At 33.9% G+C, this 19,827-nt stretch overlaps 1 protein-coding gene across 1 annotated transcript in view; it reads left to right on the forward strand.

The window, feature by feature from the left end:
* The window catches only part of Acadvl (Acyl-CoA dehydrogenase very long chain), a 104,974-nt gene that overhangs the window by 50,720 nt on the left and 34,427 nt on the right, over positions 1-19,827 (forward strand). Inside the window, exons 4-6 of the mRNA XM_075357294.1 lie at positions 225-349; positions 12,524-12,654; positions 15,947-16,122. Coding sequence (XP_075213409.1) covers positions 225-349; positions 12,524-12,654; positions 15,947-16,122 — 432 coding nt within the window. The remainder of the gene's footprint in view (positions 1-224; positions 350-12,523; positions 12,655-15,946; positions 16,123-19,827) is intronic.

The following is a 19,827-nucleotide window of genomic DNA, read 5'->3' on the forward strand; positions in this document are numbered from 1 at the left end:
CAATATTTTTGTCAATATTTACAATAATTCAAAATTTAATAATTTTGAATTATTTAATGACTTAGTGGTTAGAGGTTAAGTGTTAATCTTTAATCACGCATGATTATTTATTAGTTAATTTTTGAGATGAGACATAATCATTGAAATTTCTTTTCTACAAATTAGAAATTAAAAAGCTGGTCTGTTGGCCTTGATTTGTCGATATTTAATTGATTTCCTTACAGGGAATATTATTATTTGGAACTCCAGAGCAAAAAGAAAAATATTTACCAAGGGTATCCACTGGAAAAGAGTTTGCTGCATTCTGTTTAACTGAACCATCATCTGGTAGTGATGCCGGGTCGATAAGGTAGTAATTAAAATATGTATATTCTGTTTTAATAATAATTTTTTTTTAACCAACAAATGGTAACTCATTTACCAAGTTTTTCTCACTGTATTTCATTAATCACTCGAGGACTTAGCTTAATTTTCCTATAAAACCATGATTGCAATAGTTAATAAATTAATTTTTTTCATTATTTGCCTGAGAAATTAACACTAGAGTTGTTTGGCCTTGTTTATATTATCTCTTGATGTGAGAAATTTTTATTGAAATAATAATTATTAATTGCAAACTAATTATGCAAACATTATTTATCTAAGAAAAATATAATCAATTGTAATTGTAATTTAATGAATGAGCATGAATTCTACTTAGTTTTATTAATTGATACGATGTTTTTGCAAAATTTTCACAGTTATTTTTCTTACTTATATAATTTGATCAGATTTATTCTCTCTGAAGTAGTGTTTTCCATTAATACAAGCTCCTATTGTTTTTTCCAATATCAGTACATTCTACTGGTTCATTTTCTGTAGAATACCAGCAAGTCCTATAGTAAAATTTTTTTCTCTTCATTTGCCTGAAAAAGTGTCCCTTCAAGATAGCTGTCATCTTCAGCAACAGAAAGGAGGCATATGCAAGTCTGGGGGATGTGTGGGATTGCATTGTAGTACAGAATTTGTTTGCCATGGTGCAGACTTTTCCAAATAAAATTTTTTATTGATGTTGTAAGCAAATGGGGCATTTCTTTTCCAATCAGCATAACCTTTACATATGAATGATTGACATCTTGGATTTGAACATTTTACAACTGTTATTATGCTGCATATAGCTTATACATTCTTTTCCTTAAAATTTTGCTCCTTGCAAAATTGTCAGAGTTTATGTTAATGTCTTGCCTAATTTTAAACTAAAATTTTTAAACAATTACACTACATATACCAGTATTTCCCATCCTTTTTAGCTCCACAACCTCCAAAAAGTAAAAAAAATATATAATGAATATTTCACGCCCCCCCCCCCCGCCCCAACCGCAACCCAATAAAACCTAGTTAAAACTATTTAGCTGTGTTAATAGCGACAGTTATGAACATGCACATATGAAGTGTACAAAAATGAGCAATCTACAGTTTCCAACTTGATGTATACATGCTCCTTGTAATTTGGTCTGTTTGCATAATATTTATTGTGAGAGAGTTATTTTCTCATATTATATGTTTGAATACATTGTGCCCTCAAGAGACACAAGAGGGTAAGAGATTGCAGAAGGTCAGTTTAGTTTTTTTATTATTGTTTGGATTGTTTTTTTTAAATTTGTTTTCTATTAATGTGATTTATGATTTAACTAAGTCCTTTTGCTTTCACTGAAAAATAAATATGTAAAAGACAAAAATATTAATACGATCTCAAAGGCAACTTACTGTAAACAGTTGTATTATTCTTGACTCCCTCTGTTTATTCTTATTAATGGTGTTTTATATGGATTATATTAGTGTAATGTTTCCAGGTGAAAAGACTTTTAGAGTTATTAATTATATTTGTGTTATTAATTATAAATTAAAATCTCTTTTCTTTAATATATTATTCCATGGGAAGCTCCCACATTCAAATCCTGGTTAGGTCTGGCATTTTTTATCGATTTAAAAATTTATTTAAATTTTTAAATCATATTTGCATATTTCTACATGCAAACTTCCAGCTTTTGTTGAATTAATCATTTAAAAAATGTATTTTATTGAATTAGCTCTGAAATTTATGAAGGTATTTTAATTTTTCCAGATTATAGTTTGTTCTGTAGAATTCAAATTGTTCAGGATTTTTTTGAGCTCTTATATTGGTCTGTAATACTCCACTTATGAAAATATTGAAGAAAAAGTAAAACATTAAAATAAAGTAAATAGTTAGTAAGTAAAAGTAAAAACATCATCCAGATACCAAAAATGGATAAGAGTTTTACTGTACAAATCTGTACAAATAAAGGCTACTTTTGTAAATCATTGAGAAATTGAATTTATTTCTAATAAGCAAGTAAATTATTATTAACACTGTTACTGTAAAATAAATTTTCTTTTACATTGGTTAGATATAAATCTCAGACAAATTTCTATAAAAAGAAGGCATGGTAGTTTTATTTCATATAATTAATCTATTTACTACTCTTAAATACCATCTAGTAGTGTTTTAAGTATCTATTAATGTTTTGCCAATTATTTCAAGCAAAAGAGAATTCATCAAACTATATAACAACATACATCTCTTACCTAATCAGTAAAACATATTTAATTTTAATTTATTGTTATCCCACCTGGTTTGTTTCACAATTTGCAAATCATACCATTACTTCACAGCATACTTCATTGTCATTTTGTTACTCATATTCCCTGATGGGAAGTCTTACTCTTTAAGACTTGGGGGTTGGCAACTCCATGGCCTTAGCCTCTGCAGCTTTTCTTCCCACTACACACCAAATTGCTGAACCTTTTACACCATACACATGTACCATACCACAAACACTACAGATTATAACACGTGGCTATTTTCCTGAAGGAAATCATATTAGCCACATGGATTCCACTAGCGACAAACATCCCTCCAGTCTCAATGAAGATATTGAAGCCATTTAAAATGAATATCTGCAACTTATACCTTTTCCCAAATTCTAATATCAGTGAGGATGTTCTGTCTGATCTTTTTTCACATATTCCTTTGCCCTGTCTAATAATTAGCGATTTCAATGTCCATCACTATTCGTGGGGCTCAAAACCATGTTTCCTGAGGCACTATAGTTGATCGACTGAGGCAGAACTTAGTTCTTTGCTTATTGAAAAATGGATCATACACATTTATGTCATCTTCATCAGGTATGTTTTTGTGCATTGATATGTCCTTGTGTTCAGCATCCCTACTTCCACGTCTTACCTGGCGTGTTTCCAAAAAAAAAACTTCTTTGAAAGTGATTACAGACTAGTAGTTACCTCAGTCAATAATACAAGAGAGGTAGCACAATCCATCAACTTGCCATGTTTACACACCTGTTAGTCAATAATGCAAGTGAATTTATCCTTTTAACGTCTGAAAAGCCAAGGGAATACGAGAGCAGTATGCCATCGTTGGCATATTTCTGTGTACTAAACAGAAATTGTGGCCGATTTATGTGGTTGTAATATCTTAAACAACATCATCATCTGATGTATGGCCCCAACGGGGAGTCTTATTCTTTAAGACTTTGGGGGTTGGCATCCCCACGGGCCTAGCCTCCGCAGCTTTCCTTCCCACTATACAATGAGCTGCGGAACACTTTACATTATACACATATACTACACCAAGAACACTACATAAATTACAACATACACACATACACAATTACACAACAACAACCTACACTGATATTTCTTACATTTACACTTGGTGGTGTTGCGACATCTTACGAAACGCAACCGTAACCCAAGGTGGGAACAAATCGTGCCGATGGGTGAATGGCTCTACGTAGTGAGTCTTGAACGATGTCCTCTGGGCACCAGGGCGAACCCAGACGTATTTAGCTCTAGCTCCAGTACGCGTGCGCTCTGCTGGACTGGTCCATTTTTCGCCGGTACTCGTGGGACCAAAATTTCAGTTCCAACAATAAACACAATGATGGTTGGTTGTCCATCTGAAAAAACCACCAAATACAGTCTTGTGAAGAGACCTCGGTCAGCTTTGTCTGACGAGGATAAAAGTCCTACTGAAGAGAACCACAACTTGCTAGAATCGAAATATAAAAATATTAGATTCGTTGTTCTCAGAAATGGTCAGGAAGGTGGCTCCCTTCAAAAGGTTTCACCTTTCTTAATTAACAAAACGATAACAGGTGCAAGTGGCTCCCCGAAGAATATCAGGAAACTGCGCGACGGATCGATTCTGGTTGAAACATTCAACGATGAACAGAGTCGATCTATCTTACGTCTCCATAATATGGGTGGTATAAATATAAGTGCAGAATGCCACAAAACGTTAAATACGAGCCGGGGTGTAATTTTTTGTAGAGACCTTCTAGATATAGATATCTCGGAAATAGTTGATGAGCTTTGCCACCAAGATGTTGTCGAAGTGAAACGTATAATGAAACGGCAGAACGGAACAGAAGAATCGACACCGTCTCTTATATTAACACTCAGTCTCCCTGTTCCACCAGAGAAGATTAAAGTGGGTTACCTCTCGGTTCGGGTACGACCATTCATACCCAACCCACGGCGATGTTTCAGATGCCAAGGTTTTGGTCATACTACAACATCTTGTACAAAAACTGAGATCTGTGCTCGATGTGCTAAAGAAGGTCACAATGACACTAACTGCGAAGAAAGTGAAAAATGCGCAAACTGCAGTGGTCCACATACAGCCTGCTCCCAAGATTGCCCAACTTTTAAAGAAGAAAAGGCAATTCTCAAAATCTGTACGGAGCAAAAACTATCTTTTCCGGCTGCACATAGAGAATATAAAAAGATAAACAATTCACGGAACCTGGTTAAACCAGACGTATCTTTTGCCACCGCTACATCTAAACAAATTCCTACAAATGTCAATAATCAGCAGTGCGGATCCTGCAATGAGCTTAAAAAACTTGTTCAGATGCTATCTGATCAAGTAGCTTCACTTACACCCACTATCTCAGAGCTGACAAAAATGAATAAAAAGTCCTCCGTCGCAGTTAGTGAATCAAACAGTATGATACATACGAAAGTTCCTATTCCCAAAGTCGTACCGGCACGAATAGCGACTATCACAGCTGGCAGTAAGCCACCTAATAAGCTCCCCATAAAGGGAACCCACATAACTATCTCCTCTGGGATGTCAGCTACAGCATCCCATTCAAATAAATCTCCTCCACCATCACCTCATATACTGGAGGATATGGTTGAAGAACCACCCGACCCTAGGGCATCGGAGTTCTTTAAAATAAAAAATACAAAAAAGAAAAACCGAATCACGTACAACTAATTTTTATATAATTTTCGAAATTTATTTTTTTATTTATTTTTTACACTTATGAACATTATTCAGTGGAATGTTAGAGGTATTCGGCCCCGCATTGAAGATATTAGAGTACTAGCGCACATACATGATCCACTAATCATGTGTTTCCAAGAAACTCACCTTCTACAACATGACCGAATTACACTCAGAGGATACTTCTGTGAGAGATACTACTGCCTAGTAGACAGTAGGGAGAGTGGTGGAGTAGCGATTTTCATGAAGAATGGGGTGTCAGCTACAAGAATTCAACTAACCACTGTCATTCCTGCTATTGCAGTAAAGGTCTCTATTCCCTTCAAATTGCATATCTGCAATCTGTATCTCTCACCGAACACTGAGTTCAGTGCTTTAGATATCTCGAATCTCCTCACGCAAATACCATCTCCATCGTTAATAGTAGGAGACTTCAATGCCCACCATATTTCCTGGGGCTCAACCTTCTGCTCCACTCGAGGAAATATGATAAACAGATTGAGACAAGATTTTGACCTTTGCCTACTGAATAATGGATCACACACATTCATATCCTTATCAACTGGTACTGTATCTAACCTTGATCTTTCCATATGCTCACCGAATGTCCTCCCTCATTTTAATTGGTCTGTTTGTGATGACTTTCACGGCAGTGATCATAGACCAATTATTATTGGTTTCGGTGTAGACTGCGAGATTAAAAGAAGGCCACGGAGATGGATTGTTGAAAAGTCAGATTGGAACGGATACCATAAAGCATTCCAATCTCAGTATGACGATGGAGCGAACATCCTCGACCAATATTCTTCTTTTACGTCCATGATACTTGAGAATGCCAACAGATATATCCCACAAACATCGGGTAATCCTAGACGTCCTTTCGTTCCATGGTGGAACGATGATTGCAAAAATGCTATTAGGAATCGAAGGCAGGCACTACGCAAATTTAATCGTAGGCCTACAACAGAACATCTAAATTTATACCGCAGGGCTAGAGCGGTGTGCCGTCGAGTATTCTTGGACGCTAAGAGGAATTCATGGACGAAATACGTGAGCACTATCTCACGCACTACTCCCACGTCTACTGTATGGAAGAAAATTCGTGCAATTTTCGGATCACCGAAACAATCTATTCTCGGTCTTATTGATGAAGGAGAACTCCTTTCATCATCGTCGGAAGTGGCAAATAGTCTAGCAAAATCTTTCCGCTCGGTGTCTCTCACCTCATCATATAATAACGATTTTCAATGGTACAAGATACAAATAGAAGTATTATCGTTAAACATTGGTGATTCGGTTGGTGAATTAAACACTCCATTCGTATTTAAAGAATTGTTACATGCACTTAAAAATTCACGGGACACTTCCCCTGGACCGGACAACATACGCCATTCCATGCTTTCACACCTTCCTAATTCGGCACTACAACAACTTTTGAATATTTTCAACGGTTTATTCTCCGATCAAGTCTTCCCACCTGGCTGGTCTGAAGCATTTATTATACCAGTACTAAAACCTGGTAAAGACCAAACGAACCCCTCATTTCATTAACAAGCGTTTTGTGTAAAATAATGGAGAGAATGGTAAACCGCAGACTTACATGGTACTTGGAGAAACATGGCTTTCTATCTCCAGAACAGTGTGGTTTTCGACAAGGACGATCTTCTATTGACCATTTAGTGTCACTGGAAACAGCCATACAAAACGCTTTCCTAAATCGGCAGCACCTCGTCACTATCTTCTTCGATATAAAAAAGGCGTATGACACAGCCTGACGACATGGTATTCTTAACACTCTCAAAGAATGGGGAATTAAGGGCAATATGCTTGCTTTTATCCGGGAATTCTTAAATCACCGAACGGCTCATGTTCGTGTAGATGACTTGCTCTCAGATAGTGTCATCTTGGAGAATGGAGTGCCCCAAGGTAGTGTATTAAGTGTCACCCTATTTTCTGTAGCCATAAACGATATTACCAAATGTGTGCAGGCTCCTGTCTCATGTTCTCTATTTGCTGACGACTTTGCTATCTATATTGCAAGCCGTTCAACACCTACAGCAGAGAGACGACTGCAGAACACTACACCTCACCTTGAAGCTTGGTCCAGGATTACTGGTTTCACATTTTCATCCGAAAAAACAAAATGTGTAGTTTTTTCTCGGCTACGAAACCCTTCTATTCCGCAAATATTTCTGAACGGTGAGACTATTACTATCTCTACTTACATCAAGTTTTTAGGTTTATTTTTTGATAGCCGTCTTACTTGGGTCAAACATTTAAAAGAATTGAAAACAAAATGTTCCAAAATTCTAGATATGATGCGAGTCCTTACTAACACCAACTGGGGAGCCGATAGATCATGTATGATACGTTTTTACTATTCCTTTGTTCGCTCCCGTTTAGATTATGGTTGTGTCGCCTACTCTTCAGCTCGTCAAACCGTGCTTAAAATGCTGGATAGTGTACATCATGCTTTCCTTCGGCTTGCCACAGGCGCGTTTAGATCAAGTCCTGTCGCAAGCTTACTTGTAGACTGTGGTGAACCATCACTTTGAGATAGACGAGACCAGCTTTTATTATCTTATTTTGCTCGTCTCAGAGGACAACCAAATCACCCGGCTCTTGAGTCATTCTTTAGAAATCCTAATCTAGGAAAGTATGAGGACCATCCACGTCGTACTGCACCGGTAGGTATCCGTACCTGGCGTCTGCTGCAGCATATAAATGTTGACACACCGTCATTCTTTCCTATGTATCCTTGCTCATATCCTCTGTGGATAATAAACCTTATAAATTTTAATTTTGACCTGACTACATACAATAAACAATCAACACCATCTATTGTGTTTCAGCAAATGTTTCAGTGTGTTCTCTCCAAGATGAAACCCGACGCGGTTGTATACACTGATGGATCGAAACAAAACGATACAGTTGGGTGTGCATTTGTTGTCAATGAGAGAACTTATATGTTTGGTCTACCCGGTATTACGAGTGTGTTTACCGCTGAACTATACGCTATAAATAAGGCTCTAAACATCATTAACCCTAAATATAGAAAAATTCTTATTTGCAGTGACTCGTGTAGTGCTCTCCAAGCCTTAAAAAACTTTTATTCCAAACATCCTGAAAAATCACATTTGGGAAAAATCACATTTTTTGGGGAAAAAATGTGATGTATGGAGAAAAGTTCAAGGCATGTGTGAATCAAGACAATCTCCACACTGGAGACAACAGCACCTGGGTTGAACTGGGAAACAACAGGATTCTTTTAACAATGCCAGTGGATGTGGCGAACACGTTTGGAAATACATTTACTTCAATTTTCCTTACGTTGTCATATTGTCCTGAGTTTATGAGATATAAGTTGTAGGTAGAAAGTATCCCTCTTGTTATTGGAGACTTGCAAAATGAATTAAACATTCCTTTTTCTTTTGATGAGCCAAGGTATGCCTTAAATAATTCCTGTAACACTTCCCCTGAAAATGGTAATATCAGGCTACATATATTACCTCACCTCCTGGATAGTGCATTGTGAGCTCTTTTGTCTGTTTATAATAAAATACTTTCTGACCAGATTTTTCCAGATATTTGGTAAGAAGCATTGGTGATTCTTGTACTGAAACCTGGTAAGGATGAATCATGCTTCTCAACTTTTCTTTCTAATTCCTTGACCAGCAACCTGTGTAAGTTGATGGAAGGAATGGTAAACTGTCACCTAGTCTGATTCCTTGAGAGAAACATCCTAATTATTGCCGAACAATGCTGTTTCCACCAAGGTAGATCATTAATTAATCATTTAGTTGCCGTGGAATCTGTTATTCAAAAGTCGTCCATCATTGCTAACACCTTGTTGCTGTATTTTTTTATATACAAAAAGGCATATGACATGGCTTGGAGGAGAGGAATCCTAAATACACTACATGAATGAGGTATAAAAGGGAATCTCTTAGCGTTTATCAGGGGTTCTCTCTAGTCGGTCCTTTCAAGTTTGATGGAATGTCGGTATCTGAAAGTTTCATCCTAAAAAACAGAATACCACAGGAAAGTGTCCTAAGCGTTATCTTATTTACTGTAGCTGTAAATATTATTATAAACTGCATGCAAAAACCCATTTTGTGTTTATTATTTGTAGATGATTTTTCAATTTATGTTGCATCTAGAACTTTAGCTACTGCTGAGGTGCCGCTCCAAATTACTATAATCATTTGGAATCATGTTGTAAAATGACTGGATTCACCTTTTCCCCAGAGAAAATGAAATGCATCTTCTTTTCACACTTGAGGGAAGATATACCCTGAACTGTTTTTACATTGTGAACCAGTTGAAGACTTTTAGGATTGGGATTTCACCAACGACTTATTTTGGGTAACACATTCAAAGAAGTTGAAAGTAAAATGACAAAAGATGCTAGTCGTACTGAGATTTCTATCCAGTACTTATGTTGGGTAGCTGATCGTGTATGCGTGTTGTACTTTTACCAAGCTCTAGTCCATTCCTGCTTAGACTATGGTGGCACAGCTTATTCGTCCACATGGGCCAGTGTTCTAAAACTGTTTAGTGCAGTCCATCATTCATTTATCTGTCTTGCTACAGGTGCATTTCGTTCAAACCCCATGGTAATTCTACTAGTGGATAGTGATGAACCATCACTTTGGAATAGATGGAACCACCCACCGTGTTGGTCTAGTGGTGAACGCGTCTTCCCAAATCACTGATTTGGAAGTGAAGAGTTCCAATGTTCAGGTCCTAGTAAAGGTAGTTATACGGATTTGAATACTAGATCGTGGATACCGGTTTTCTTTAGTGGTTGGGTTTCAATTAACTGCACATCTCAGGAATGGTCGAACTGAGATTGCACAAGACTACACTTCATTTACATTCATACATATCATCCTCTGAAGTAATACCTGAACAGTAATTCCTGGAGGCTAAACAGGAAAAAGAAAGAAAGAAGAAATAGATGGAACCAATTGATCCATTCCTATCCAGCTCTTATTAAAGCACACCCAAATCATCCTACCTTTGTTGTAGTGTATTCTAACCCGCATCTTAATCATTATCAGGAACAGCCGAAATCTACTTCTTTGCTAGGCATCAGAGCTCACTACCTTTTCTTTACCTTTTTCTTTTTTACCTTTTCTTAGCTTTACATATTCAACTACCTTCACTTCTTACTGTTACTCGATGTTATTAACCCCCTTGATGGTCTTCTCCTGTAAATTGTTGTTTTAGTTTTTGTAGATATAAAAACTACATGGCAATAGAACATACGTCTTGGTATGAACATACATACCTTCCCAGCATCATCAGTATTTTTGTCGTGGAACTGTGTGTTATTAATAAGGCCTTAAATATAATTGGCCCAAACTATCAACACAAACTTGTCTTCAGATTCAATGAGTGTCTTGCAGGCGATTATTGACATGTACTTCAGACATCATGTTGTCTGTGAGTTTCACTCTATCATTTATGAGATGACATAGTACAACACAAATGTGAATTTCTATTAGATCCCCAGCCACACTGGAATTTTAGACAATGAGTACACTGATCATGTGGCAAAAGAGGCTTGTTTGCAGCCTCCTAATCGCGTTTTAGACAATCTGTCCGTTTTCTAAAGTGAGTGGTTCTTGATGACTGACAAAGTGATTGGAATGCTACCGTCAACAGTAAACTTCATCCTATTAAGAACACTGTGTCATGGAGCTCCTCATGCTGGAATATCAATTGAGAGGAAGTTATTATTTGCCATTTGTAAATAGTGCACACTAAACTTAACTCATGGATACCTCATAAATCAGACCGATGGCCTTGTCATTATTTGCTGTGACGACCGCCAACTAACAGTACATCAAATCTTTGTGGACTGTGTTTGTTATGTGACATTGCGTCAGAAGTTTAAACTACAGGCTACATTCAAAATATGTTAGGCAATAATGTATCCATATTATCGAATTATTATTTAAGGCTGTGCTTCTAGATTCAAATATTTGATGATTTATATAATGTTTTTGTTTATTTATGCCATTTGGAATATGCGACATGGTAATTTTGTTCTTTAGGTTACATTTTTAAATTGTAATTAATTGTGTTTTATTTCATCTTTAGCATACAACATAGATGTTTTAAATCTATGCTGTGTTTTTTATATTATTGCTGTTTAATTCTTAATTATCAATTTTTAATATTTAATTGTTTATTATGTTAATATCATGTCTGGGTGTTGATGACACTTCTTTCTGGTACCCAGAAAAAAAAATCACTCATATTTATTGAAAGAAATTTAGTTTTTAGATTTTAACATAGTTATCTGTTTCCTGATATCTGTTGTATAAATAATTTTACATTTTATTTATATGAAAAACTTATTCATTACCGACATTATTTACTTATAATTTTTTTGGCAAAATTAGAGTATATATAATGGAATAAATGGATTTATCAGGAATTATGTGTGAGATGTATACGTACATCAACAGATTGTGTAGTTCATTCTGAAATGTTTAATTATATTACATACAAAAACGTTTTCTGTGAAATTAGGAAAAATGTATTAGAATTAAAACTTGCAAATGAAGAAGAAAATTGAAATCGTAGGAGAAAAAGTGCTTAACCTCATCCATCACCTCAGCCATTTATTTGGCTATTTTTACAATTTTCGCTGACCGGAAGTGATTACTCAGCTGAGCTTACATACAATTATAACCCTACTAAGACCCATTAAGGAAGCAGTTGCTCCATCAATGCCTTCATGACAGAAGACAAAGCTGGTGTAATAGCAGTTGCAGTTTCCATACTGCCCGTCCATGGAAAGTGTTGAGAAAGAAAAAGAGTTGGAAAGAGAGTATGATTAATCCATAGAGGGACTGTCTTAGAAGATTAGGATAGGTTACAATCTAATGCAGCAATTCATATAAACATAGGAGATACATGTTATTTAACATATTTAAGATTTTTTGAGAAACATTATGTGGGAGATTTTAATCATATTTTGTTAATGTTGTTTTACTTGAATAGTTGCAAAAAAGTTACTGCTTATTATTTTACAAATTTAAAGTAAAAATAAAATTATAATTAGGTAGTTTATAATTACTAAGATGCTGAACAGCTGTCTTTATATTATTAACATTTTTTGAACAGGTGTTTCATGTTGACTTTTGGTGTCTTCTGCTCTAGAACAGTTTTTATAATATTGTTTTAATAATGTTTCAGGAGCCGAGCTGTACCTTCTGCAGATGGCAAACACTATATTTTAAATGGTAGCAAAATATGGATTAGTAATGGAGGATTTGCTGAAATTATGACAGTTTTTGCTCAAACTCCTGTAAAAGATGAAAAAACAGGTAAGTAATTTAACTGTTACTCAAGTAATGCAAGTCAACCCATCTGATTAATTGGGTAAAGACATCAGTTGCAATTGTCACTAGGTTGAACATTCTAAATCAGCTTAATTTAAATGAATTCTTAAATTTACAGCTTGAAATTTAATTCAAATTTGTATTAATAAAATAACTGCCTCAATTTTTCATTCAGTTTTTTGTTTAAATCAGAATGTACTCTAAGACTATCTTACACACCTACTTTAAAAAATATTGGGTTTTGAATGTTTTAGGTTTTGGGTATTTTTTTATAGAAAAAGTTATCAAAACTGGTGTTGGTGAAAATTTGCATTAGCTGTTTCTCAAAATCAGCTGGTTTTCATTTATCAGAAATTCAAGAGATTACAATTTAGCCCCAATCAGTAAAATCTCCCTCCAGTTTATCCTGAGATATATTTTGAATCAACAAACTTAACCCCAATTACAATTTTATAATGATAGATGAATTTTTAGCGTGTGAGGTGTTGCTAGATTTGAACCCAAAACAGTCTGGTTGAAAGGTGGAGGTGCTATCATTTTGTCTTGGACATTTTTGTCATTTTGTCTTGTACAAAAGGGTGCTACCATTTTTTTGCAGTGAAAAATCGCCTCTTATTTTTTTTATTTTTTTTTTTGTCACTTGTCCTTATTTAAGATATTTTATTAGGAAGTGAAGGACAATTATATTTATTGAAATGCAATTAAAAATGGCATTCTAAAAGTCAAAAAGAAAATTGATAATTACTTAAGTTTACTTAAGTGAAATTTAAAATGTTCTAAAATTCTTTTACAAAATATATATAACTGTTTTTCAAAAGTTATAAAACCAGTTTTATAAAAGTTAAAAATTTTTATTAAAAGTTTTTACTAATTTTTCATTAATGCCAATCTCTTCTGTTAAATTTCAGAAGATAAACATTTACAAAATTGCAGAAATTAGTTCATTCTCTGTATTCTTATAAATAGCGAAATAATGATATAACATGTTGATTAATAAAACAAGAACCAAGCCGTGACTAATGTTTGTCAGAGTTTTAATTTAATATACATATATTGTATGCTACCAAATAATAGTTACATTTTAGCTTATTATTATTATTTAAAAATTTGTTTGTTTTAATTTTGATGCCTTAAACATTAAGGAAAAAATTTAATTGGTGTTGGCTGAAGTTTATTTGTTTAACATTTTAAGTTTACTTTTGAGTTGTGTAGCATTATTTACAACTGGAAAATCTTCAGAACATCCATAAATGGAAAAAAGGAAAAAGTATTCAAGTATGCACCAACCAGTCTAATCTTTGAAATAAACAAATAATTGTATTTCCCGTCAGCTGACATGTTTGTATGTATACTCAGAGCTATTGATAACAGTTATGTCTATTTGATTGGAAATACAGAATTATTTTATCAGTCTGTATTACATTATTTTAGCATGTATTTGAATAACAGTTCCTTTTACCAGTCATCACTATTTGTTCTGAATTCCCTATAGTCTTTTACAGTATGAATATTTATAAATGCAGCCATTAATAATCAGTAAATGTTTTCAGTACAGTTACTACTAATTGAACAGTGAGGTGTATCAGTGACTGTTAAATTTAAAAAGTTCTCTTTATTGACCTAATTTCATTATTTATGATGTCAGAAAATAAGTGTAATTTCAATACTGATGATGTTACCTGAGATAGCTATTACTGATTTTTTTCACTACCCTCGTTAATTGCTTACAAAAATTTAATAATGTATCATAATAATCAAATATTAAGTACCTAGAAATATTAGATAAATATTACGAAGATATTTATTTCTATTGTCTTTTCTTTTTTTTTTTTTTTTTTTTGTAAATTTATTGATTCACTGAATTTATGGAATCCTTGAAATATTTAATAATTGAAAAAATAGAAGAAAAAGTCATAACACCATGAAATTTTGATTTTTTTTTTTTTTTTTAATATCAAAAACCGTAAAGAAAAAACATTTAAATTTTTATTCTGCAACATACTGAAATTGTTATAAAAGTGCTAATATTAATATAAAGCTGAACCTTGAACCAGCAATGTGTGTTTGGACTGTGAAGCTTGGAAAAAAAATATGCATTGAGCACCATGTGCAGTCACCAGCTGATTGATTAACATCCTGGATATGAGTGTAAATCCATTGTATTCAATGTATTAATTGGATTTTTTTAAATTATGTGTTTAAAAAACCACCTGGATTTGTTGTTTTTGTTTTGGTTTGGGGGGGGGGGGGGGTGGATATGTACAATCCTTATAACAGTTTAATTCTTGACATTAGTTGCCAATATTTATACAAATTTTTGTGTCTTCAGCAAAATTAATTATTTGTTTTAGCTAAAATAAGATATGTGTAGATTTTAGGAGATTATGAATGAGGTTTTTCATGTATTTAAAAAATCTGATGTGGACACCACATTACTTCCTTGTACACCTATTAAATTACATATATTTTTTATTACATTTTTTTTGTTAAATTATTATTTATTGTAATTTTTTTACAATCAGAGGTTAATAATTATTAATAAATTAATGTATTTAAAAAAAAAAAGAAAAAGGAAATGAAGTCGTATTGAACCGATGTGCCTTCCCCTTGTAAGATCCAAATATTTCATTAATTAAAACTTTATTGGGCTGTAACTCCAAAACTGATGAAAATAAGTACCACTTATGACATATTGTTGAAAAGCGCTAAATGAGGGCTTATTACTGCAGTTAAGAAAACGTCCAAATCCAACTTTTTTGTATTTTGGGCTTTCATGGTACTTTTGGTTCAGTCAATTGTAATCAAAAGGGGAGGTGCACAACTAAATGTTGCAAACAGTTCTAAATAAAAAATTTCAACATTCTATAGGAAATCGTTTTTGAGTTATGCAAGATACATACGTATGTACAGATGTCACACCAAAACTAGTCAAAATGGATATTTCCGTTGAAATCTGAAAACCAAAATTTTTTGTAATTACAGTATTTCTGTATACTTCATACAAGGAAGTAAAAAGAAATCTTAAGTATTTTAATTCATCTAATATCATAAAGAAAATCATCTAAATCTTTGTATCATCATTTTGATATTCTGGTGCAACATAATAATTGCTGCAATGTAATATTTTACAGTATTTCATTGCCTGTTCTTTTAATTGGTACTTTTGTTTAATAATGTTAATTTTGTAATGTATGTTTAATAATGTTAATGTTTATTGATATTTTTTTTATTTTATTCTTTATTTATGTTGATAACAATATTTTATTTTTAAAAACAGGAAAAGATGTGGATAAAGTGACAGCTTTCATTGTTGAACGTTCATTTGGAGGTGTAACATCTGGTCCTCCTGAAAAGAAGATGGGTATCAAAGCTTCAAACACTGCTGAAGTATATTATGAAGATGTTAAAATACCAGTTGAAAATATTCTTGGTGGAGTTGGGCAAGGATTTAAGGTTTGATTTCAGTATTTCAATAATTTTTTATTTATTTTATTTTTTTCAGTACAAATTGTGACAAGTTTGAAGATTGAGATCATTAAAATATGCAATATAATTCAGAAGATATTTACACTTGTATCATTGAATATAATCTCTACCTGCTTCTCTCTAAGATGTATGTTGGTTTATAGTGCTCACTTGAGGAATTGAATGCTTGTGAAAATTCTTCCTTTGGAATCTTCTGGATTGAAAAGACTTTCTCAAATCTTGTACCTTAAATTTTTATTTTAGGAAATAGAAAAAAATAGATTGTACTAAACCTGGTAGGTAGGCTGGATGGGATAACACAAGGATTCCTTGTTTTTTTTGTAAAATGAGTAAACAATGATCAAAGCTGTGTTAGTGAATTGTCATGCAGAAGAACCGGGACCCACTTTCTATAAACTGTGGCCTAATGTAATGAATTTTAAAATGTCCATTTACAGCATTACTTTTTTATAACATTTATTTACTTTGATTTTCTGGAATAAATATCATGCTCAGTAATGTACCTTTGGCCTTGAAAGATGCATTCAATTTAATAAATTCAGCAGACAAGGAAGCATACTGATGGCATTAACTGACATTAACAACACCCTTTTCTCTTATTTAATTCTTTAACTGAGATCTTATGTATTGTTTCTATTATCATTATTATTTATTCTAACATGCAAACTCAAAGCTCAGGGTCTGGTTTGGCCAAAAAGTTTTGAATCCATCTACCAGTTGTTGTGGTTTGGAAAATTGAAGAACAGCCTGCACATTTATCACTCGGTGACTCACTTTTCTTTGAATTGTTTGTGCCACTGAAACACAATTTTCCTTAATAAATATTTTTCATTGTATAGCATTTTTAACATTTTGAATGTTTTGATGTCTGTTTTTCCTAATATTTCTCAAAATTTATTTGCTGCTGTTTATCACTCTGCCTGAAACAGATTTCTTATTGTAGCACTTAGCTGTGTCAAACAAATAATTAAATCTTACATTAACCTGTAAAAAAACATGCCCTACTAGTAGCATAGATCTCCAGTAGATAGCTTCAACTATACATCTATAATGGCATCAGTCTTTACTTTCTTTTTCTGTTTAGCCTCCGGAACCACCGTAAGGTATTACTTCAGAGGATGAATGAGGATGGTATGTGTGAATGTAAATGAAGTGTAATCTTATGCAGTCTCAGATTGACCATTCCTGAGATGTGTGGTTAATTGAAACCTAACTACCAAAGAACACCGGTAACCGCGATCTAGTATTCAAATACTGACGATCATGGCGTCAGTCTGAGAACATAATTGTCACACTGTTATGATAACAGTGAATTCTGCAGTACTGATACATTTTTTTCTTTTTCTATGTCTACCTTGCAATGTAAGACTATTTATGAATTTTTTAAATCTATGTCGACAAAAGAATAACAAATGAGAGCTTTTTGTTTTTAATTTGCTTAATCATTTAATTGTGATATTTCATTGAGGTTATATGCTTGAGTTTTAATAGTAATCTATGTCTCCATGCTATATATATATATTATTATTATGCTTTTACGGCCAACATGGGACCACTTAAGTCAATTTTAGTTGGATCTTTTCTGAGAAAAGCGTGTTATTTTACTCTTCCGAGCTACCCAGTATTTCTTCATCCGTTCAGATCTTGCTTTCTTTTCTTCATCCGTAAACACCCTCTTCATTGTATTTTGTCATTTGTCTGTCTTTTGTTTAAATCTAATGCTTTTGTCTTTTAGCTTTGTAATTTTTCCAGTTTTATTCTGTAGGTCAGTCAGGGAAATTCCCAATTCTTTCATATCTTCTCTAATATCTTTGATCCATCCTACTTCTAGCTTTTGGAACCAGAGCTTTTCAATGATATTTCTTTACAGTCTTGTTTCCGGTGTCCTTATGAGATGACCAAAGAAAGAGATTCTTTTTTTCCGCATAGTATCAGTAACAGGCTCTATTTCTCGATACACCACCTCATTTGGCGCAATCCACCATTGGCCTTCTTTTTGGTGTTTTTTATTGATACACGTTCTGACAATTCTCCTCTCTATTTTCAGAATTTTTTCAATTCGGTTTTTCTGAGTGATTTTGAAAAGGGTCTCGCTTCCATAGGTGACTTCTGGCTGAACTACAGTTTTATAATGTTTAAGTTTTGTTTTAGCAGAAAGGCATTTTTTGTTATATGTTGACCAAGTTAATTTTTGGGATTTAATCATTTTATTTGTCCTGTTTTGCCATGTCACTTTTTCATTTAAATTATAAGTTATTATTTCCCCTAGATATTTAAATTGTTTTACTATTTTAATTTTCTGATTGTTTACCGTAATGTGCTCTATTACCAGAGGATCTATGGCAATTAATTCAGTTTTTTCGAATGAGATATGAAGCCCTATCTTTTGTGCTAGGTTTTGAAGGCTCATGGTTTGTGTTTTGGCTTCTTGAATATTATTTGCTAAAAGAGCAAGATCATCTGCAAATCCTAGGCAATTTAGTGTGATGGAGTTTTTCTTAGTACCCATTTTTATATTTTTGGGATTTATTTCATACCATTTTCTCATGACAAATTCGAGGGCGCAGTTAAAAAGGAGTGGTGAGAGGCCATCTCCTTGCCTCAATCCAGTTTTTATGTAGAAGGGTTGAGAGAGTTCACCTCTGAATTTCACTCTGGACTGGGTATTGGTTAAAGTTAATTTTATCATGTTTACGAGTTTAGGGTGAAGGCCCAGGTTTCTCAGAATATTCAGCATAGATGGTTGGTGTATACAATCATAGGCCCTTTTCAAGTCGACGAAGGTGATTATTAGTGGTTTTTTCCGTCTTTTATATATCCATCATAAGTTTTAGGAATATTATTTGCTCCGGGCAACCTCTCCATGGCCTAAATTCCCCTTGGTATTCCCCAAGTTCCAGTTCAAGTTGGTCTTTGCATCGGTTGTATATGATTCTCGACAGGATTTTGTATGTGCAATCCAGGAGAGATATGCCTCTGTAGTTTTCCGGATTAGTTTTATCCCTTTTTTTTGTAATGGATGAATGAGGGCTGTGGTCCAGTGTTCTGGAAGTTTTTCTTCGTTCCATATTTTCACGAGGCATAGATGTAGGGAAGTTTTGACTGAATAAACTGATGAGTGTTTCCAGAGTTCTGTGAAAAGCTGGTCTTCTCCGCTTGCTTTGTAGTTTTTTATTTCATTTAAGGCTGCGAGAACTTCTTGAATTGTTGGCGGGTTGATATTTACCGGTGAAGTTTTAACTGTAGTTTCAGTGTCAATCTCAAAAAGCTCTGGGGAGTCATCACAGTTGAGGAGTCTATTGAAGGTTTCTGCCAAAATTTCAGCATTTTCTTTATTGGTGTGGGCCATATTTCCTTTTTTTCCTCTCAGCATAAGAGTGGGTGGTTCATATCTTTGAAGAGCCTGACCAAAAATGTTATAATAGTCTCGGGAGTTAGTTTTCTTGGAACTTTCTTCTATTTGCTGAATCAAGTTTTTTGGGCTTGTCGTTTGGTTCCTCTTATAATTTTCTGAGTTATTTTCCTTTGTTTGGTGAATTCATGGTTAGATTCTTCAGTTTTCTGGGTTTGGTGATTGATCCAAGCCCGGTGTCGGTCTTTGAATGCTTCATCACATTCTTCATTCCACCATTGGTGGTTTTTTCTTGGGTTTATAGGGGCTAGTTCTTCAGC

This window comes from Lycorma delicatula, chromosome 1 (assembly GCF_047948215.1).
Source record: "Lycorma delicatula isolate Av1 chromosome 1, ASM4794821v1, whole genome shotgun sequence".
Classification (NCBI taxonomy): domain Eukaryota; kingdom Metazoa; phylum Arthropoda; class Insecta; order Hemiptera; family Fulgoridae; genus Lycorma; species Lycorma delicatula.